This window comes from Bombina bombina, unplaced genomic scaffold, assembly GCF_027579735.1.
Source record: "Bombina bombina isolate aBomBom1 unplaced genomic scaffold, aBomBom1.pri scaffold_1002, whole genome shotgun sequence".
Lineage (NCBI taxonomy): Eukaryota > Metazoa > Chordata > Amphibia > Anura > Bombinatoridae > Bombina > Bombina bombina.
Window position 1 is genome coordinate 36119 of NW_026511568.1, and position 24268 is coordinate 60386.

Genomic DNA, 24268 nt, shown 5'->3' on the forward strand with positions numbered 1-24268 from the left:
AAACTAATTACACCTAATCTAATAGCCCTATGAAAATAAAAAAGCCCCCCCAAGGAAGACTTTACTTTAACGCCAGAATTAGCGTTACTTAACAAGACCCCCATAAATAAATGTAAACTGCGAGTTGCACTATTACACTTGGGACTCAACTGCGCTAGGCTAGTTATTGCCACATACTGAAATCCCCTCAACTCCCCACTATAGCACTTTGGCTCCAAAAAATGGATGATATCTTACCTTTAGAACAGTATGGCTACTATCGAACTAATAGGCTCCCTATATATTTAGACGTAAAATTTTACTGGGACACCCCATCTATTAATAACACACAGACTCCCTCTCTGAGCATGAGAGTTTAGAGCAAAAGCTCTGGGCAGTGTTAATTTCGTCGACTAAAACTAGACTAAAATGACTATAAAACTAAAGAAATTCTGATGACTAAAATACGACTAAAACTAAAATGACATTTTAGTCAAAAGACTATGACTAAAACTAAATCAAAATGACATTTTAGTCAAAAGACTATGACTAAAACTAAATCAAAATGACATTTTAGTCAAAAGACTGACTAAAACTAAATCAAAATTTGCTGACAAAAACATTTTATGCAAGGTGTTAATCAATCCCTATCCAATTACTGCTCTTTTGTAAAATTTACTAAACTTAATTTTATTAAATTTTAAGATAAATAAAGACATGTTATATACCACAACAGTTAAATCTGTTAAATCTGTATTGCATGTTCAAACCTTAATACCATAAATCAAATCAGGTTAATAAACCTTTACTCCAGGACTATATAATTTGTTTCAAAGTTCTAGAGCAGTGATAATTTCGTTGCCGAAAATGTTTCGAATCTGTGAACAATCAACTGATTCTTCCTATAGAAATAAGCATAACCCATGAGTATGGATTTAAGTTATGCTGTGCCTGTGCTAGCTGCAGAAACTTTTTGTTATGTTGAGTTACTTGATACTTGTTTTAATTATTAACAGAGAACTGTTAAAGTTTTTATATTGGGTAATATGTGCAATACAGCCAATACAGTTTACAGTTTTGTTTTTTTTATATTTTAAAGTTGCACTTCTGTATCTCCAGTAGATTTTAGTCGACTAAATCTCCAGTAGATACTAGAGATTTAGTCGACTAAAATCTACTGGAGATTCAGTCGACTAAAACTAGACTAAAACTAAAACAATTCAGATGACTAAAATACGACTAAAACTAAAATGGCATTTTAGTCAAAAGACTAAAACTAAGACTAAATTGAAATTTGTCGTCAAAATTAACACTGGCTCTGGGGGAAAGGAAGGATGGTCATAAGTGATAAGTTAAGTTATAAGCTACAGGCTATATTGAACCTGTTAGCCGTCAAACCTGTGGAATACCCGTTTACTGTTAATTGTTCATAATGAAAATGTATTCGCCTTACTGATTTACCTTCTTCTCTCTCACCTCGTGGGTCTCTCTAGTCAGGCAATAACAAACTCACAACTATATCAACCAATACTCACCAAAGGTTGCCCAAGGCTTGTTTGTCAGAAAGTTTTAAGATCTTGAGTGACGCACACAGCGAGGTATTGACAGTGGAAAACAAAGAATGTACAGCTAAGAGTTGTATATTGTTTATCTTGTTGATTATATTTTGTAAATGAAAAACTTCAATAAAAACTAATATTTAAAAAAAAAAGAAAAAACCCGCCCCCCCAAAATAAAAAACTAAACTAAACTGTCAAACACTAACCCCGAAGATCCACTTACAGTTTTTGAAGACCCGACATCCATCCTCAACGAAGCAGCAGAAGTCCTCAGCGAAGCCGGTAGAAGTCTTCATCCAAGCGGGCCGAAGTCTTCATCCAAGCGGGCATCTTCTATCTTCATCCCTCTGGCGTGGAGCGGCTCCATCTTCAAGACATGCGGCACCGAGAATCCTCTTCTTCCGACGTCTTCTGAACAATGAAGTTTCCCTTTAAATGACGTCATCCAATATGGCGTCCCTTACATTCCGATTGGCTGATAGAATTCTATCAGCCAATAGGAATTAATGTGGAAAAAATCCTATTGGCTGTTGCAATCAGCCAATAGGATTGAGCTTTCATCCTATTGGCTTATCCAATCAGCCAATAGAATTGAGCTTGCATTCTATTGGCTATTCCAATCAGCCAATAGAATGCAAGCTCAATCCTATTGGCTGATTGGATCAGCCAATAGGATGAAAGCTCAATCCTATTGGCTGATTGCAAAAGCCAATAGGATTTTTTCCACCTTAATTCTATCTTCATCCGCAACGGATGGATGAAGATAGAAATGCCATCTGGATGAAGACTTTGCTGCTTCGTTGAGGATGGATGTCGGGTCTTCAAAAACTGTAAGTGGATCTTCGGGGGTTAGTGTTAGTTTTTTTTAAGGGTTTATTCAGTGGGTTTTAATTTTAGATTAGAAGTTTGAGCTGAAAGAGATAAATGCCATTAGGTTTTTTAGAAAGGTTTTTATTTGGGGGGTTTGGTTGTGTAGGTGGTGGGTTTCACTGTTGGGGGGGGGGGTATTTGTATTTATTATTTTAACAGGTAAAAGAGCAGATTTCTTTGGGGCAATGCCCCGCACAAGGCTCTTTTAAGGGCTATTAGCAGTTTAGGCTAGGGTTTTTTTTTTATTTTTTTATTTTCATAGGGCTATTAGATTAGGTGTAATTAGTTTAAATATTTGTAATTAGTTTAAATATTTGATTTAAATATTGATTATTTTTTATTTTGTGTAATTTAGTGTTTTTTATTTTTTGTAACTTAGTTGTTATTTTTTTGTAACTTAGTCATTTTTAATAGTAGATTTACTATTATTAGATTTAAACAATTTGAGTAGGGTTAGATTTTTAAATATATAATATAGTTAATTTAATTTGTAGTTTAATGTAATTTTAGTATAATAGTTAGGGTAGATTAAGTTTAATATAGTTTAATGTAATTTTAGTATAATAGTTAGGGTATGTTAATTAATAGTTTAATATAGTTTGTTTTAATTCTAAAGGTAAGTTTAAATTTATTATAAGATAGGGATGAGGTAATTATAATGTAAAGTTAGCGGGTTGTTAGGTTTAGGGGTTAATAGCTTAAATTAGTTTATGGCGATGTGGGGGGCTGGCGGTTTAGGGGTTAATAGGTTTAGTAAGTGGTAGTGATGCAGGAGGCCAGGGGTTTAGGGGTCAATACATTTATTTAGTTGCAAAGGGCTCCAGGAGCAGTGGGATAGGGGTTAATAACTATTAGATTTGCGGTGGGCTCCGAGAGAGGCAGGATAGGGGTTAATATATTTATTTAGTTGCGGTGGGCTCCGGGAGCGGCGGGATAGGGGTTAATATTATTTAGGAGGCGGCGATGTCGGGGGGAGCAGATTAGGGGTGTTTAGACTCGGGGTTTATGTTAGGGTGTTAGGTGTAAACGTTAATTTTATTCTAGCATAGAAATCAATGGGATATCTGGCAGCATCGAGAATATGAGCTTTCACCGCTTTCAGACTCCCATTAATTCCTATGGCATCTGCGGCCTCCAGGGTGGCGGATTGAAAAGCAGGTACGCTGGGCCAGAATAGTGGCGAGCGTACCTGTTAGAAGTTTGATAACTTGCAAAAGTTGTCAGATAGTGACGAATTTGTATTCGGAACATCTGTAATGACGTAAGCATCGATCTGTGTCAGATTTAGACTGGTGAATCGTGTTACGTCACAAATTTCAACTTTTGCCGGTCTGTAGGCTTTGATAAATAGGGTGAATCAGGCTCGCCACAATTACGCTGCAGAATTCCAGCGTATTTGCGGTTGACGGCTTGATAAATAGGCCTCATAATATGTCCATATCCTCAAACAAATCACTCAATGCATAATCTGATTTACTGGTCGAGAATACTCTGGCCAGTTCTGTGTCCGGCTCATCCCGTGGGACCGCTGGTAGGAGAGAGTAAAATTGTGTGCCCTCCATGGGATAGTAACCCTCAAACAGTATAAATCTCAGCCCTGCAGTGCTGCCTGGCAAACTTATGATAAACAAAAAACAACAAAATAAATGCTGGACTGAATGAATCCTGTGTGTGGCGTGATAAGGCATAAACTTAGGTAATTACCTAAGTTTATGCCTTATCACGCCACACACAGGATTCACTCAGTCCAGCATTTCTTTTGTTGGTTTTTGCACATTATGATATACCATGATTTACCACCACCAAGCATCAAACTAAGTGTCAAAATAAAATATATAGATTTTAAAGGTTTCCGTTTAAGAATCACAGAAATATGACAGCTTTTTTTTAAAAAAATGTCTATTATGCCTTATGAAAGAAGCTGTAAATACCTCTGCTACTGTAATGCAGTGAGGATAAAAGGAATGGACCATGTGGTTTGCCAACATAAGGTACACAAGCGAGTCTTCATCCACTTGTAGGCCAAAATACTCACTGTAGTCACCAGAGAAACCACATCCTAGGGGAAGGGAAAAAAGTTCAAAGGGATAAAAATGTATACTGTATTTATACTGTATGTCAAACTAAATAACATGTTAAAATCAGATTTTGCAAACTGTTAAGCAAATATAATTTAAAAAAAACAACAACAAAGAAAACTCAACAATCACTGCAGTTATTTATGCAGTAAAAAGAAATTACATTTTAGTTTGATAGAAGGTTCAAGTAATCCTGTTTTTGCAAATGCTTACATATCTTGATTGCAATAACATTTGAAATGTAGTATTTCAGAAGGAATGATTAAAATGGACATGAAACTAACGTTTTTATTTCACAATCTGGACAGAGCATACATATAAATATAGATATTTTTTAAAGCAGGTAGGCAGCACTCACGTCTGGAGCACAATATGACAAAAGTTGTGCAAAAATGATTTTAATGTTATACATTGTGGAAACACTGCTGCCATCTAGTGTTCAAAAGATTAAAAGTTATGCAGCAAAACTGCTCCAGACACACGCTACTTACCCTACACATTCTCTTCAACAAAAAACACAATGAGAATGAAGTAAAAAAGTTTAATAAAAATATTTATGCTCTGACTCATGACAAAAAAATGTTAGGTTTGTCCCATTAATTTTCCAGATATTTCAATTTAAGGGGAAAAAAAAAAAACCTTACCTAGTTTGATATCAGACTATATTGATTTAGCTTTAATGATACCTAGCTCTAAAGTTAGTATTTCTTCTGCATAGCAATTAAAAAAATAAATATAAAATAAAACTTTTTTTCCTTTTCAACAATGATTATATTTCTAAACGTTTCTACAGGATTGTATAAAATGTAGCTTTTTTTTTCAGTTGACTTTAAAATGAACTTGCCATCTTTCATGATGGTGAGAGTCTGTGACTCATCAAATGTGGGGAAAGTCTCCTCCTGACCACTAGGAGGAGACACAAGACACCAAACACACCAGAGCTTTAAATCTCTTCCACTTTCCATGATTCTCAGTCATACATATAGCCAAGCAGATGAGTAAAACAGAAAACGCAGCAAAAAAAGCAGAGTGCAAAACAAGTACTCTAGCCATCTGAACATAAAAAAAGGACGGGACTCATGGACTCACCATCATGAAAGAAATTAATTTATCAGGTAAGCATAAATTTTGTTTTCTTTCATCAGATAGTGAGAGTCCACAAGTTATCATGTGTGGGAATCTATACCCAAGCAGTGAAGTCCACAAAATCACAATGAAATATTAGGAGACAAACAGTGAATTCAGGTACTGCTGATCCGGCAGAATTTGTTGGCTCTCTACAAACAACTAATAATAATAATAATAATAAGACATACAGATCAAAGTGATAAAAGTCTGCAAAGACAACAAAGTAGCTGTTTGCAAATATGATCAATAGAAGCATCAGTATATTAAAAAATAAATAAAAAAATGACAGTCTGAAATCTTCTGTGGCTTCCACATAATATTTGAGAGCTCTTAAAACATCCAGATTGTCAAGAAGACACTCATTACAGTTCAAATATGCTGAACAAAAAGTAGTAATCACAATTTAATGATAAAACATAAATTATGCTTTCCTGATAATTTCATTTCCATCGACGGTAGGAGAGTCCACGGCTTCATTCATTACTCTTGGGAATTATGAACCTTGCCACTAGGAGGAGGCAAAGACACCCCAGCCAAAGGCTTAAATACCTCCCCTACTTCCCTCATCCCCCAGTCATTCTGCCTAGGGATCAGGAACAGTAGGAGAAATATCAGGGTAAAAAAGGTGCCAGAAGATGAATAAATTTAGGGCCGCCCAAGGGAAATACGGGCGGGAGCCATGGACTCTCCTCCCCTCGATGGAAATGAAATCATCAGGTAAGCATAATTTATGTTTTCCATCTAAAAAGGGGAGGAGAGTCCATGGCTATTACAATTGGGAACATATACCCAAGCTCTAAAGGACACTGAATGAAACCGGGAGGGTAAAAGGCGGACCCTAATCTGAGGGCACCACAGCCTGCAAAACCTCTCTCCCAAAAACAGCTTCCGCAGAAGCAAAAACGTCAAATTTGTAAAACATTGTATAAGTGTGTAAGGAGGAACAGGTAGCCCTTACAAATTTGCTCCATAGAGGCCTCATTCTTGAAGGCCCAAGACGAAGCCACAGCTCTAGTTGAATGAGTCGTGATCCTCTGAGGAGGCTTATGTCCAGTTGTCTCATAAGCCAAGCGAATCAAGCTCCTCAACTAAAAAGACAAAGAAGTAGCAGAGGCCCTTTGCCCCTTGCACTTCCCAGAATACACCACAAAACGAGATGTAGACTGTCTGAAATCCTTTGTAGCCTGAAGATAGAACTTCAAGGCACGAACCACATCCAGGTTATGAAGTAACCTCTCCTTCGAAGAAGGGTTAGGACACAAAGAAGGAACAACTATTTCTTGTTACGGTTAGACACCACCATGTGGAGAAAACCCAACCCAGTGCAAAGTACAGCCTTATCCTCATGAAACACTAGATAAGGAGGATCACATTGCAAGGCAGTTTGTTCAGATACGCTGCATGCCGATGCATCAGTCAACAGGAAGAGAACCTTCCAGGACAGAATCTTAATGTCTATGGAATGCATAGGTTTAAATGAAACCCTCTGCAAAACTTTAAGGACTAAGTTTAAGCTCCAAGGTGGAGCCGACTGTCTAAAGACAGGCCTGATTCTAGACAGAGCCTGAACAAAATATTGAATGTCAGGGAGCTCAGCGAGTCTCCTATGCAACAAAACTGATAATGCTGAAATCTGTCCCTTTAAGTAACTAGAGGCAAGACCCTTCTCCAAACCATCTTGGAAAAAGGACAGAATCCTGGATACCTTCATCTTATGCCAAGGATATCCATGCTTCTCACACCAGGACAAGTAAGTCCTCCACACCTTATGGTAGATGCGACGAGTCACTGGCTTCCTTGCCTGAAATAGAGTATCAATCACACTTTCTGAAAAGCATCTCTTGGCCAAGACTAGGCGTTCAATATCCACACAGAGAATCTAGATTACGATGTTGAAAGGGGTCCTGTGAAACAGATCCCTGCGACAAGATAACCTCCAAGGCGGAGAGGATGACATCCCCACCAGATCCGCAAACCACGTCCTCCGCGGCGACGAAGAAGCAACCAGAATGGCCGGGGCCCGCTCCTGTTTGATGCGTGCCACTACGCGAGGTAGAAGTGGTAACGGTGGAAAAATGTAAGCTAGGCTGAATCCCCAAGGAACCACTAAAGGCATCTATTAGCTCTGCCCGGGGATCCCTGGACCTCGACCCGTATCGAGGTATATTGCAATTGAGTCTGGATGCCATGAGATCTATCTCCGGCGCTCCACATCTGTGACAAATCTCTGCAAACATCTGTGACAAATCTATGCAAACACCCCCAGATTGAAGGATTGTCTGCTGAGAAAGTCTGCTTCCTAGTTGTCCACACCTGGAATGTGAATCGCTGACAGCGAGCAGTCGTGGGACTTCGCCCACTCCAGAATCCGAGAAACCTCCCTCGCGAGGAAGCTCTTCGTACCCCCCTGATTATTGATGTAAGCCACCGAGGTAATGTTGTTGGTCTGGAATCTGATTAAACTGACCGACTCCAGAGAAGGCCAAGCCTTCAGAGCATTGTAAACCGCTCCAAGTTCTAGGATGTTGATCGGAAGGAGAGACTTCTCCCTGGACCACTTTCCTTGTGCAATCCTGGCATCCCAAACAGCTCCCCATCCTGTCAGACTGGCGTCCATGGTCATAATCTCCCAGGTCGCAAGAGGGATGTCCCCATGGACAGTTGCTCCGGAATGAATCCACCAAGAGAGGGAGTTCCCAGTCCGAACATCCATCGATATCAGCTGTGATAGATATGAATGATCGTTCTTCCACTGTCTCAACATGCACAATTGAAGAGGTCTGAGATGGAACCTGGCGAATGGGATGACATCTATGCTTGACACCACGAGACGTATGACCTCTATACATTGAGCCACTGATAGGCTTGTGGAGGACTGACGGGCAAGACAGGTGGACGCAAGCTTCCTGTGCTGCTGATCTGTGAGAAATATCTTCATGGACATAGAGTCTATTATCTTGCCCAGGAACTCCACCCTGTTGCTGGGAACGAGGGAACTCTTTCCTGCGTTTATCTTCCAACTGTGAGATTGGAGCAGAAGTAGAAGAGCCCTCGAATGATCCTCTGCGAGGCCGAGCGACTGCACCTGAACTAGGATGTCGTCCAGGTAAGGCACCACCGCAATGCCCCTGGATCTGGCCACTGCAAGGAGCACCCCCAGAACTTTTGTGAAGACTCTCGGGGTCGTCGCTAGATCAAAAGGAAGGGCCACAAACTGAAAGTGTTGGTCCAGAAATGCAAATCTTAGGAAACTGAAGTGGTCCCTGTGAATTGGCACATGAAGGTAAGCATCCTTCAAGTCTACAGTCGTCATGAACTGTCCCTCTTGAACTAGGGGCAGAATAGATCTGATTGTTTCCATTTTGAACAATTGAACACTCAGTAACTTGTTTAAACACTTTAGGTCCAGAATCCGGCGGAACATACCCTCCTTCTTTGGAACCACAAAAAGGTTGGAATAGTGCCCTAGACCCCTTTCTGCTAGGGGTACTGGTATGATAACCCCGAGAGGTGAGATCTCTCACACACTCTAGAAAGGCCTCTCTCTTTTCTGGTCTTGAAGACAGGTTTGACAGGAGAAATCTGCCCTCGGGCGGATGGGATCTGAACCCTATTCTGTAACCCTGAGAGAGCACCTCTAGAACCCAAGGGTCCTGAACGTCCTGCAACCATGCGTCTGAGAATAGAGATAATCTGCCCCCTACGTGACCCGGAGACCAGTCGAGGGCCGCATCTTCATGCTGATTTTGTCTCGGCGGGCTTCTTGCTCTGCTTAAACATGTTCCAAGTTTGAGCAGGCTTCCAAAATCCCTTGGACTGGTCTGCTTGTGCGGTGGGTTGCTGGTGCTGGGCCTTGTCCGCACAAAGGGACGAAAAGTAGATCCTTTAGGCTTAGCCTTCTTATCCTGTGGTTGGAAAGCTCCCTTGCCTCTCGTTACCGTGGATATGATCGAATCCAATCCTGGACCGAACAAGATCTTTCCTTGAAAAGGCAGGGACAACAGCCTCGTCTTAGAGGTCATGTCCGCAGACCAAGATTTTAGCCACAGAGCCCTGCGCGCTAAAACAGAAAAACCCGACACCTTAGCATTCAGGCAAATAATTTGCATATAGGCATCACAGATGAAAGAATTAGTGATCTACAGCGCCTTAATCTTCTCTTGTATCTCGTGGATGAATGTCTCCCTCTCGACCATTTCACACAGGGATTCACACCAATATGTCGCAGCTCCAGAGACCGCCGCAACGGCCACTGCTGGCTGAAAAACAAACCCTGTGTGCTGAAACATCTTTCTCAACATGTTTTCCAGCTTTTTATCCATGGGCTCTTTAAACTACAAACTATCCTCGAAGGGAATAGTCGTCCGCTTCGCGAGCGTAGGGATAGCCACATCCACCTTAGGGATGGTCCCCCACAGCTCAAGCTGAGAGTCCGGAACGGGGAACAGTTTTTTAAAAGGAAGAAGGGGAAAAGGAAGAACCTAATCGCTCCCATTCGTTCTTAATAATATTAGCCATCTTAATGGGAACTAAGAAAGACTGAGTTACTGCCCTGTCCTCGTATACCTTATCAAGCTTAGGAATCGCAGGTTCCTCTGGTATCTTAGTTTCCGGAACCTCCAGAGCAGCAAGCACCTGACGAAGCAGAAAGTGCAAATTCTCCATCCTAAATCTGTAACCAGGCTCCTCCGCTGCCGGAGGTTTAGATGACACGGACTCAAACCCAGAAGGTGCCTCCTCCAAAGAATCAGAGTGGGCCTCGTCATCGTATAGAGCCTCTGGATCTTCCATCTGTGAGGACAAACCCTGGGCCGGGCCGCTATGATAAACCCTACGCTTGCGCTTAGCAGAACGTGGTAAGGCTTGGATCACTTTCGAAACCGCCGAAACTGTCCTAACCTTAATCACATATCTGTTTTTACTTGCTCATATTTAAACAAAGACTTTTATTATCTTAATAAGGCTATATCCTAAAGCTATTCCTAATTTTATCTTAGATATGTGTTATAGTATCAAAATTCTTCCTTCTGTCAACTCTCTTCATATCTGAGACACAATCAGATCAGAAACGTAAATAAAATATAAAAACAGCTCTTATTAACTATTAAGTCCTATATGCCCACTTGGTTTATAGAGTCACAATTGCTCCCACAAGGGGCACTCACACCCTGTACCCATCCTGTATTTATGGATACAGGGTGACATGGATATGAGAGTTATGAAAGTACATGGGGTGTCCAGCATATCATATTCCACATCTCCATGCAGTCTCTGGGTATCCTTAAGCCCATGTGCTTCCTGCCTAAAGAATGTTCCAATAACAGGCCCTCAGATCTTGGTGACTCACGTCACAACTATATGTATTTATTAATATCAAATATTAATTTCCAGAAAACATAAAACAAATATCTGATTTCTACATATTTACTTCATTAATATATCTGACACAAACCTGTGAAATTAAGAGATACGCATGATTTCTATTTTTGCTCATGTAGAAGATAAATAATATTTGTGCTACAGTTTAATTGTGGTGGTATGGAACCAAACCCGCAATATCTCAGAGGTACGCCTGTATATGAACTGGGGAACACCTCGGGTATATTAGATTTGATTTTATATATATATATATATATATATATATATATATATATATATATATATATATATATATATATATATAATTTCACACAGACTCTCTATGATACATGTAATGAAGTCCAAAATAAGGTATTTTGCACTGACTAGTCTTTAGCGAAAAGAACTAAGATTGGAAGGGGTAAGTCAGGGCATCAACTTCAAAACGGTTAAAGGGGAGTAATAATTTTGTTCATTGCTACATAAAAAGAATGAATACCATTTCTACTTGTCTAGTTAAAGCCAATACATAATACATTGATTCCAGTAAGTACTGAGATTGTAACTAATAGGAATTGCCCTGTTATATATATATATATATATATATATATATACACCTAAACAGAAAAAAGTTGAAAACTACTGTTAAAAATTACTTACCTATGCCATGGTGATGATAAAGCATTGATGTAACACCATCAAAACGAAACCCATCAAAACCATATTCCTTAATCCACCATCGCAAATTGGAAAGCAGAAATCTCAAAACTTCCCAACTATGAATTTAAAAAGAACCATTAAATATTGCATTTATACTTCTACTGTAACTTTTTGTCTTAGAATATTTAACACAGGTAATTGAATTTGTTTTTGTGCATTTTATTTTCATATACACACATACCAACTACAACACTAAAACTTCATGCAAGTTAAACATACTACCTTGTAAGCCACAGATAATTAGGTGAAAATATTATTATACTAAGAATTTCAGAAGTAGTGTTAAAGGGGAAGATTTCAATTGTTTCTGTATATATAAATTAGTTCAAGGCATATACTATGTAATGCCTTTTGAATCGCTTGGTTTGGTTATAAATTTTAAATTGAAAAGGTCCACACCAGCCACCCCCATATCCGGACTTTTTTTTTCCTAATCTGCTTCAAGAGCAGTCAACCAGGAGTACACAGTAGTGCCACTTACTTGCTATAGTGTTTGCTCGCAGTGATGCTTTGAATGTACAATAGCTTAAAACCAACAGAGCAATGTAAATCTACAGCTTAAAGGGATAGTCTAAATTAACCTTTTATGATTCAGACAGGGCATGCAATTTGAAACAATTTACTTATATTTAATCAAAGTTGCTTTTATTTTGGCATTCTTTGTTTAAATCTAAACCTAGGTAGACTCAAACTGTTTTCTAAGCCGCTGAAAGTCGCCTCTTGTCTCAGTGTATTTTGACAGTTTTTCACAGTAAAACATTGATAGTTCGTGTGTGTCATATAGATAACATTTTGTGCACTACCGTGGAGCTATTTATGACTCAGTACTGATTGGCTAAAATGCAAGTCTGTCAAAAGAACAAATAAGGGGACAGTCTGCAGAGGCTTAGATACAAGGTAATCACAGAGGTAAAACGTATATTAATATAACCGTGTTGGTTATGCAAAACTGGGGAATGGGTAATAAAAGGGATTATCTATCTTTTAAACAAACATTTTCAAGTAGACTGTCCCTATGAACGCTACAGCAAGTAAATGGAGCTACAGGTCGTATCTTGGTTGGTTGTGCCTCGCGAGCAGATAACACAAAAAAAGTCTGCAAGTATAGGGGTGGCTTTAGGACCCTTTCAAGATTGAGACTAAAAGGTACATTTAAAACATAACCAAGAGATTCAGAATATAACTTAAAGGGATGCATGCAATTTTAAGCACCTTTCTAATTTACTCCTATTGTCATTTTTTTTTCGTTCTCTTGGTATCTGTTCGAAAAAACAGGAATGAAAGCTTTAGAGCTGGCCTATTTTTGGTTCATTACCCTGGATAGGGCTTGCATTTAGCCACCCAATCAGCACGCAAAACACAGGTTCTGAGCCTAAAATGGGCCGGCTCTAAAGCTTTTATTCCTGCTTTTACAAATAGATACCAAGAGAACGCAGAAAAAATAATAATAATAATAGGAGTAAATAATAAAGTTGCTTAAATTTGCATGCTCTATCTTGATCATGAATGAAAAAATATGGGTTTAGTATCCCTTTAAAGGCATTACAAAATATATGCCTTAAACTAATTATGCATTCAGAAACATTTTCCTTTAAATTTAACTCTCTCTCTTTAGGAAGGGCTTTAACCATCTCCAAAAATGTGCAATTACAGTACACCCAGTTAATACCTGGATATTATGCAGCAACACAAGTGTTTGGGGAACATCATAAAAAAATGCTATGTCGTATACATACTGATAAATATATGAATTTAAAAAAAAATCTTGGACTCAATTTAAAAAAATTGACAGCATAAGAGCTTTAAAGGGAAAGTCAAGTCCCATTTTTTCTTGATTTAAATAGGGAATGTAATTTTAAACAACTTACTTCTATCACCAATTTTGCTTTGTTCTCTTGATATTCTTAGTTGAAAGCTAATTCTAGGAGGTTCATATGCCAATTTCTTAGACCTTGAAGACTGCCTCTAATCTGAATGCATTTTGACCACTAGAGGGCATTAATTCATGTGTTTCATATAGATAACATTGAGCTCATGCATGTGAAGTTACCCTGAAGTGAGCACTGATTGGCTAAAAAGCAAGTCTGTCAAAAGAACTGTAATAAGGGGGCAGTCTGCAGAGGCTTAAATACAAGATAATCACAGAGGTAAACAGTGTATTTATATAATTGTGTTGGCTATGCAAAACTGGGGAATGGGTAATAAAGGTATTATCTTTCTTTTTAAACAACAAAAAATCTGGTGTTGACTGTCCCTTTAATTTTAAACTATAGTAGTTTGTATTTATTTATTTTTTTAAAGTTTCTTCCCTGTATTTTATCTACCTTGCCAAGGTTTATTTTTACAACGGTAAAATGCTTTACTTTCCCTCCAGCAACAAACTTCCTTTCTCCAGTTTGCTCCTATTATTAACCAGAGTTAAATTAATGTTCATTCTGGCATTTCCAACCTTGACAGTTTCTCTGAAGTTTTTTTCTTTCATTTCCCAAATGTCATTGTACTTTGTGAGGTGTACTGTGAAATGTGTGGGCATATTGTTGCTTGAAAGATATTTCTTATAAAACAATTACTTTTTTTTATTTATGTGCTTAGCCAATCAACACTAAGCACTATATTGCCATGGGCTTAAAACGAGAGATAATCATTTAAAGTGGTAAGTTAAAAGCCACATTTTTTAAACAGGCTGTGGAGTGCAAAAAGAGAAAAAGATTATTATGTTTTACATAACACTAATCTAGTTGCAAAATCTTTTGCCCACCAGCGATTAAATACTCCTTTATAGAATATTAATTAATAACAATCAAAATGAAGGTGACTTTGAGAACATAAGTTATACATTCTGCCAAAATCTGTCACTTCCACTAAAAAATATACATTCTCAATAGAACACAATTATAAACTAGTGTCCAAATTAAAGATCATGGATAAAGTTATTGTATACGGAAATTTGGAAGATTAACATATTGAGTTTTCTTTTCAAAGTATAATCTCTACAATGAGTTATTTTTACATAGCAATACAGGTATATACCATTTTACAATCACCTCCACCTAGAAAATAATGACATTTATGAAAAAAATGTAGTCAATGATTTTAGGAATAGTGATTATTTCATGAAACATAAATGCTAAAGAGAAAATAAGGAAAATAATTCTACAAATAAATATTTAATAATAATATTATTATTATTATTATTATCAATATTATTAATACCACCACAGTAATATAATTCAATTACTTGTGGACTGAATGATAAATATTAAATTCTTCACACCTTTTACAAATTATTTGCAGTATAAAGTTTCATCAGAAGTTACTGTGTAAAAATAGGATTGCAGTTCTAGATTTTTTTTAAATCTATACTATAAATCGCGTTTATAACGCTCCCGTCGGTGTCGTCAGTTTCGTACGCATTCTCAAAGGAATGCGCAAGGCAGATTCTTTCACCACCCAGCCATTTTCGGAATCCACCTGGATGCAGCATAGGCTAACCCGAAGCCTAAAAAAAACAAAAAAAACCACACGCAACCATCCGCACAAAGTATGAGAAAAAAAAAACCTACCCGCCAGCACGAAGTATAACAAAAAAATAAAACTAACCTCCTGCACGAAGTATTAACAAACACCTAAACCGCAAACCCCCACATCGTAAAATAATAATTAACCCCTAATCCGCAAATAACAATTAAAATATTAACCCCTTAACCGCCAACTCCTCACATCGCAATAAACCTAATTAACTTATTAACCCCTAAACTGCCAACCCCCAACTTTGCAATAAACCTAATTAGCCTATTAACTCCTAAACCGCCAACCCCCCCCCACAAGGCAAATAACTAAATTAATAAGCCCTCTAACCTATCACCCCCTAAATTAACCCCAATACTAAGTTACACTAAAATAAAACCTAACAAGAAATTATCAAAAAAATATAAACTAATGAACAAGCTCAACAAAGTTATTTTAAGATAGATATATAATAAAGGTAATGTAATTGGTGCAGACCCAAGAGGTCACTCTTAATTAGTAATAACCAATAATTATTTTATTTTTTTCATATACATCCATTGATAGGCATTTTCTGTTATGGCATAAAAAACATAATTTATGCTTACCTGATAAATTCCTTTCTTCTGTTGTGTGATCAGTCCACGGGTCATCATTACTTCTGGGATATAACTCCTCCCCAACAGGAAATGCAAGAGGATTCACCCAGCAGAGCTGCATATAGCTCCTCCCCTCTACGTCAGTCCCAGTCATTCGACCAAGAATCAACGAGAAAGGAGTAACCAAGGGTGAAGTGGTGACTGGAGTATAATTTAAAAGATATTTACCTGCCTTAAAACAGGGCGGGCCGTGGACTGATCACACAACAGAAGAAAGGAATTTATCAGGTAAGCATAAATTATGTTTTCTTCTGTTATGTGTGATCAGTCCACGGGTCATCATTACTTCTGGGATACCAATACCAAAGCAAAAGTACACGGATGACGGGAGGGATAGGCAGGCTCATTATACAGAAGGAACCACTGCCTGAAGAACCTTTCTCCCAAAAATAGCCTCCGAAGAAGCAAAAGTGTCAAATTTGTAAAATTTGGAAAAAGTATGAAGCGAAGACCAAGTTGCAGCCTTGCAAATCTGTTCAACAGAGGCCTCATTCTTAAAGGCCCAAGTGGAAGCCACAGCTCTAGTGGAGTGAGCTGTAATTCTTTCAGGAGGCTGCTGTCCAGCAGTCTCATAGGCTAAACGTATTATGCTACGAAGCCAAAAAGAGAGAGAGGTAGCAGAAGCTTTTTGACCTCTCCTCTGTCCAGAGTAAACGACAAACAAGGAAGAAGTTTGGCGAAAATCTTTAGTTGCCTGCAAGTAGAACTTGAGGGCACGAACTACATCCAGATTGTGTAAAAGACGTTCCTTCTTTGAAGAAGGATTTGGACACAAGGATGGGACAACAATCTCTTGATTGATGTTCCTGTTAGTGACTACCTTAGGTAAGAACCCAGGTTTAGTACGCAGAACTACCTTGTCTGAGTGAAAAATCAGATAAGGGGAATCACAATGTAAGGCTGATAACTCAGAGACTCTTCGAGCCGAGGAAATAGCCATTAAAAACAGAACTTTCCAAGATAACATTTTTATATCAATGGAATGAAGGGGTTCAAACGGAACACCCTGTAAAACGTTAAGAACTAAGTTTAAACTCCATGGTGGAGCAACAGCTTTAAACACAGGCTTGATCCTAGCTAAAGCCTGACAAAAGGACTGGACGTCTGGATTTTCTGACAGACGTCTGTGTAACAAGATGGACAGAGCTGAAATCTGTCCCTTTAATGAACTAGCTGATAAACCCTTTTCTAAACCTTCTTGTAGAAAAGACAATATCCTAGCGATCCTAACCTTACTCCAGGAGTAACCTTTGGATTCGCACCAGTATAGGTATTTCCGCCATATTTTATGGTAAATCCTTCTGGTAACAGGCTTCCTAGCCTGAATCAGGGTATCAATAACCGACTCAGAAAAACCACGTTTTGATAAAATCAAGCGTTCAATTTCCAAGCAGTCAGCTTCAGAGAAGTTAGATTTTGATGTTTGAATGGACCCTGTATCAGAAGGTCCTGTCTTAGAGGTAGAGACCAAGGCGGACAGGATGACATGTCCACTAGATCTGCATACCAAGTCCTGCGTGGCCAAGCAGGTGCTATTAGAATTACTGATGCTCTCTCCTGTTTGATTTTGGCAATCAATCGAGGAAGCAGCGGGAAGGGTGGAAACACATAAGCCATCCTGAAGTTCCAAGGTGCTGTCAAAGCATCTATCAGAACTGCTCCCGGATCCCTGGATCTGGACCCGTAGCGAGGAAGTTTGGCGTTCTGGCGAGACGCCATGAGATCTATCTCTGGTTTGCCCCAACGTCGAAGTATTTGGGCAAAGACCTCCGGATGAAGTTCCCACTCCCCCGGATGAAGAGTCTGGCGACTCAAGAAATCCGCCTCCCAGTTCTCCACTCCCGGGATGTGGATTGCTGACAGGTGGCAAGAGTGAGACTCTGCCCAGCGAATTATCTTTGATACTTCCATCATTGCTAGGGAGCTTCTTGTCCCTCCCTGATGGTTGATGTAAGCTACAGTCGTGATGTTGTCCGACTGAAACCTGATGAACCCCCAAGTTATTAACTGGGGCCAAGCCAGAAGGGCATTGAGAACTGCTCTCAATTCCAGAATGTTTATTGGAAGGAGACTCTCCTCCTGATTCCATAGTCCCTGAGCCTTCAGAGAATTCCAGACAGCGCCCCAACCTAGTAGGCTGGCGTCTGTTGTTACAATTGTCCAGTCTGGCCTGCTGAATGGCATCCCCCTGGACAGGTGTGGCCGATGAAGCCACCATAGAAGAGAATTTCTGGTCTCTTGATTCAGATTCAGAGTAGGGGACAAATCTGAGTAATCCCCATTCCACTGACTTAGCATGCATAATTGCAGCGGTCTGAGGTGTAGGCGTGCAAAAGGTACTATGTCCATTGCCGCTACCATTAAGCCGATCACCTCCATGCATTGAGCTACTGACGGGTGTTGAATGGAATGAAGGACGCGGCATGCATTTTGAAGTTTTGTTAACCTGTCTTCTGTCAGGTAAATCTTCATTTCTACAGAATCTATAAGAGTCCCCAAGAATGGAACTCTTGTGAGAGGAAAGAGAGAACTCTTCTTTTCGTTCACTTTCCATCCATGCGACCTTAGAAATGCCAGAACTAACTCTGTATGAGACTTGGCAGTTTGAAAGCTTGAAGCTTGTATTAGAATGTCGTCTAGGTACGGAGCTACCGAAATCCCTCGCGGTCTTAGTACCGCTAGAAGGGCACCCAGAACCTTTGTGAAGATTCTTGGAGCCGTAGCCAATCCGAATGGAAGAGCTACAAACTGGTAGTGCCTGTCTAAGAAGGCAAACCTTAGATACCGGTGATGATCTTTGTGGATCGGTATGTGAAGGTAAGCATCCTTTAAATCCACTGTGGTCATGTACTGACCCTCTTGGATCATGGGTAAGATTGTCCGAATAGTTTCCATTTTGAACGATGGAACTCTTAGGAATTTGTTTAGAGTCTTTAAATCTAAGATTGGCCTGAAAGTTCCCTCTTTTTTGGGAACCACAAACAGGTTTGAGTAGAACCCTTGTCCTTGTTCCGACCACGGAACCGGATGGATCACTCCCATTGTTAACAGATCTTGTACGCAGCGTAGAAACGCTTCTTTCTTTATCTGGTTTGTTGACAACCTTGACAGATGAAATCTCCCTCTTGGGGGAGATAATTTGAAGTCTAGAAGGTATCCCTGAGATATGATCTCTAGTGCCCAGGGATCCTGAACATCTCTTGCCCAGGCCTGGGCGAAGAGAGAGAGTCTGCCCCCTACTAGATCCGGTCCCGGATCGGGGGCTCTCGGTTCATGCTGTCTTTGGGGCAGCAGCAGGTTTCCTGGCCTGCTTGCTTTTGTTCCAGGACTGGTTAGGCTTCCAGCCTTGCCTGTAACGAGCAACAGCTCCTTCCTGTTTTGGTGCAGTGGAGGTTGATGCTGCTCCTGTTTTGAAATTCCGAAAGGGACGAAAATTAGACTGTCTAGCCTTAGCTTTGGCCTTGTCTTGAGGTAGGGCGTGGCCCTTACCTCCCGTAATGTCAGCGATAATTTCTTTCAAACCGGGCCCGAATAAGGACTGCCCCTTGAAAGGTATATTAAGTAATTTGGACTTAGAAGTAACATCAGCTGACCAGGATTTTAGCCACAGTGCCCTGCGTGCCTGTATGGCGAATCCTGAGTTCTTAGCCGTAAGTTTGGTTAAATGTACTACGGCCTCCGAAATGAAAGAATTAGCTAGTTTAAGGACTCTAAGCCTGTCCGTAATGTCGTCTAGCGTAGAGGAACTAAGGTTCTCTTCAAGCGACTCAATCCAAAATGCTGCCGCAGCCGTAATCGGCGCGATACATGCAAGGGGTTGTAATATAAAACCTTGTTGAACAAACATTTTCTTAAGGTAACCCTCTAATTTTTTATCCATTGGATCTGAGAAAGCACAGCTATCCTCCACCGGGATAGTGGTACGCTTAGCTAAAGTAGAAACTGCTCCCTCCACCTTGGGGACCGTTTGCCATAAGTCCCGAGTGGTGGCGTCTATTGGAAACATCTTTCTAAATATTGGAGGGGGTGAGAACGGCACACCGGGTCTATCCCACTCCTTAGTAACAATTTCAGTTAGTCTCTTAGGTATAGGAAAAACGTCAGTACTCGCCGGTACCGCAAAGTATTTATCCAACCTACACAGTTTCTCTGGTATTGCAACAGTGTTACAATCGTTGAGAGCTGCTAAGACCTCCCCTAGTAGTACACGGAGGTTCTCCAATTTAAATTTAAAATTTGAAATATCTGAGTCCAATCTGTTTGGATCAGAACCGTCACCCACAGAATGAAGCTCTCCGTCCTCATGCTCTGCGAGCTGTGACGCAGTATCAGACATGGCCCTAGCATTGTCAGCGCACTCTGTTCTCACCCCAGAGTGATCACGCTTGCCTCTTAGTTCAGGTAATTTAGACAAAACTTCAGTCATAACAGTAGCCATATCTTGTAATGTTATCTGTAATGGCCGCCCAGATGTACTAGGCGCCAAAATATCACGCACCTCCCGGGCGGGAGATGCAGGTACTGTCGCGTGAGGCGAGTTAGTCGGCATAACTCTCCCCTCGCTGTTTGGTGAAATTTGTTCACATTGTACAGATTGACTTTTATTTAAAGTAGCATCAATACAGTTAGTACATAAATTTCTATTGGGCTCCACCTTGGCATTGGAACAAATGACACAGATATCTTCCTCTGAGTCAGACATGTTTAACACACTAGCAAAAAAACTTACAACTTGGTTATAATCTTTTTTAGCAAAAAAACGCACTGTGCCTCAAAGAGGTACTAACGATTAAATGACAGTTGAAATAATGAACTGAAAAACAGTTATTGCATCAAACTTTAAAACAACACAACTTTTAGCAAAGGTTTGTTCCCATTAGTAAAAAACAACACTAATTAAATTTGTACATAAGAAAACAAAACAACGTTTTTTATACACAGTCACTATAAGAATTCTCACAGCTCTGCTGAGAGAATTTACCTCCCTTCAAAGAAGTTTGAAGACCCCTGAGATCTGTCAGAGATGAACCGGATCATGCAGGAAATATAAAAGTAGCTGACTGGAATTTTTTGATGCGTAGCAAAGAGCGCCAAAAACGGCCCCTCCCTCTCCCACACAGCAGTGAAGAGAAACGAAACTGTCACAATTAAAGCAAAAAACTGCCAAGTGGAAAATAATGCCCAAATATTTATTCACACAGTACCTCAGCAATGTAAACGATTCTACATTCCAGCAAAAACGTTTAACATGAGAATAGTTATTAAAAGGATTAGTGACCTTTAACACAGTAGTTCCGGTGAAATACCATCCCCAGAATACTGAAGTGTATACATACATGTCATTTTAACGGTATGGCAGGCTTTTCTCATCAATTCCATTCAGAAAATAAAAACTGCCACATACCTCAATGCAGATTCATCTGCCCGCTGTCCCCTGATCTGAAGCCTTTACCTCCCTCAGATGGTCGAGAACAGCAATATGATCTTAACGACTCCGGTTAAAATCATAGTAAAAAATCTCTGTCAGATTCTTCCTCAAACTCTGCCAGAGAAGTAATAACACGCTCCGGTGCTATTTTAAAATAACAAACTTTTGATTGAAGTCATAAAAACTAAGTATAATCACCATAGTCCTCTCACACATCCTATCTAGTCGTTGGGTGCAAGAGAATGACTGGGACTGACGTAGAGGGGAGGAGCTATATGCAGCTCTGCTGGGTGAATCCTCTTGCATTTCCTGTTGGGGAGGAGTTATATCCCAGAAGTAATGATGACCCGTGGACTGATCACACATAACAGAAGAAAACACACACATATATATATCCCTCAAATAAAGTGCAAATGAGTGACATCTAAAGTGCAAATGTGAATAACATCATATAAAATTCATAGGCAGGTCTGGCGTCCCAGAAAATTCACTTGTTACACCCTGCTGCACCAAACCCTGTATACTGACAGGCTGTGTCTGGGCAGGTTACCATGGGGATCTATGTATGCACGGCAGATTTAAAATAGTAAAGTAGTAGCCCAATTGTGCTTGGAAAACAGAAACAGTTCCAAAACAAATGGATTTTGCTCTTCACAAAGTGCCTTTTAGCGCAGACTTATATTCGGTAATACACCAACAGTTCCTTAATTTGGTGTTTAAAGTAAGTTTTAATGCAAGCATCAAGCATGTAAGCAACTAGGTGAAATATAAGTCATGGCATGCAAATAGAAATGACATGAAAATAGCAGGTGGTCAGTTGTCAGCAGAATAAACAATCCGGACAGCAAGCAACATCTAGCAAGCTCCACATAAGCGGTTCTGTTTCTGTTACAACAAAGTGATACCGCTTCGTCAGGCAATGGGAGTGAAACGTATGTAGGTGTTGGCAAGGCGCTCTGGTACCCGATGTTTGACTTGTGAATATCAACATGTGCCTATACGAAATGGAGACTCTACAGCTCGTTAAAGCAACCAGGCATGTTTTGATATGGCTTGCAGCACTGACCTTCTAATGTGGAAACAAACACGCTAAGGAGAGGTATCACTTTGTTGTAACAGATACGGAACCGCTTATGTGGAGCTTGCTAGATGTTTCTTGCTGTCCGGATTGTTTATTCTGCTGACAACTGACCACCTGCTATTTTCATGCCCTTTCTATTTGCATGCCATGACTTATATTTCACCTAGTTGCTTACATGCTTGATGCTTGCATGACCGCTTACTTTAAACACCAAATTATGGAACTGTTGGTGTATTACCGAATATAAGTCTGTACAAAAAAGGCACTTTGTGAAGAGCAAAATCTGTTTGTTTTGGAACTGTTTCTTATGCCAAGCACAATTGGGCTACTACTTAATTATTTTATATCTGCCGTGCATGCATAGATCCCCATGGTAACCTGCCCAGACACAGCCTGTCAGTATACAGGGTTTGGTGCAGCAGGGTGTTGCATGTAACAAGTCAATTTTCTGGGACGCTAGACCTGCCTTTATGAATTTTATATGATGTTATTCACATTTGCACTTTAGATGTCACTCATTTGCAGGGACATATATGTGTGTTATTTCTGCCATAATAACAGAAAATGCCTATCAATGGATCTATATGAATAAAATAAAATAATTCTTGGTTATCACTAATTAAAAGAGTGCTGAAGTCCCATTTTTTATATACAAGGTTTACTATATCCTTGATATCTGTTTAGTCTAAATAAATAAATAAATAAAAATAAACCTAATCCCTATGAAAATAAAAACATAAAATTATGCTTACCTGATAAATTAATTTCCATCTGTGGTAGGAGCGTCCACTGCTTCACTCATTACTTGCGGGAATTAAGAACCTGGCCACCAGGAGGAGGAAAAGACACCCCAGCCAAAGGCTTAAATACTTCCCCCACTCCCTTCATCCCCCAGTCATTCTGCCAAGGGAACAAGGAACAGTAGGAGAAATATCAAGGTATAAATGGTGCCAGAAGAAAAATATGAAATTTAGGTCTGCCCACGGGCGGGAGCAGTGGACTCTCCTCCCACAGATGGAAAGAAAATTATCAGGTAAGCATAATTTATGTTTTCCATCTTAATGGGAGGAGAGTCCACTGCCTCATTTATTACTTGTGGGAATAAATACCAAAGCTCTAAACGACACAATGAAAACAACGGGAGGGTAAAAGAAGGCGGACCCTATACTGAGGGCACCACAGCCTGCAGAACCTTTCTCCCAAAAGCTGCTTCCGCTGAAGCAAAAACGTCAAATTTGTAAAATTTTGCAAAAAGTATGCAAGGACGACCAAGTTGCCGCCTTACAAATCTGCTCCATAGCCCAAGAAGAGGCCACAGCTCTAGTTGAGTTAGTCGTAATCCTCTGAGGAGGCTTATGTCCCGCTGTCTCATAAGCCAAACGGATAATGCTCCGCAACCAAAAAGACAGTGAAGTGGGAGAGGCCCTTTGCCACCTGCGCTTCCCTAAAAGCACCACAAACAAGGACAAAGTCTGACTGAAATTCCTTCGTGGCCTGAAGATAAAACTTCAAAGACCGAACCACAACCAAATTATGAAGCAACCTTTCCTTTGGTGAAGAAGGGTTTGGACACAAGGAAGAAACCACTATTTCCTGATTGATGTTACGATGTGACACAACCTTGGAAAGAAACCCCACTCCAGTGAAAGAACAGCCTTATCAGAGTGAAAAAACAAGTAAGGCGGATCACATTGCAAGGCCATTAACTCAGAGACCCTGCAAGCCGATGCAATAGCCAATAGAAATAGGACCTTCCAGGAAAGAATCTTAATGTCAAGAGAATGCATAGGCTCAAACGGAGCCCTTTTCTAACATCTTGAGAACCAAGTTTAAGCTCCAAGGAGGAGCTCAACTTCTAAAGACAGGCCTGATTCTGGACAGACCCTGAACAAAAGACTGAA

At 39.8% G+C, this 24268-nt stretch overlaps 1 protein-coding gene across 1 annotated transcript in view; it reads right to left on the reverse strand.

Annotated features, from left to right (window-relative positions):
- LOC128643805 (1,4-alpha-glucan-branching enzyme-like) overlaps positions 1 to 14225 on the reverse strand; it is a gene marked incomplete at its 3' end in the record, with an annotated part of 35035 nt that extends 20810 nt beyond the window's left edge. The window contains exons 1-3 of the mRNA XM_053696628.1: positions 14056 to 14225; positions 11633 to 11748; positions 4340 to 4467 (exon numbers count right to left, since the gene is read on the reverse strand). Of these exons, the coding sequence (XP_053552603.1) occupies positions 4340 to 4467; positions 11633 to 11748; positions 14056 to 14225 (414 nt within the window). The remainder of the gene's footprint in view (positions 1 to 4339; positions 4468 to 11632; positions 11749 to 14055) is intronic.
- Between the last annotated feature and the right edge of the window lie 10043 nt (positions 14226 to 24268).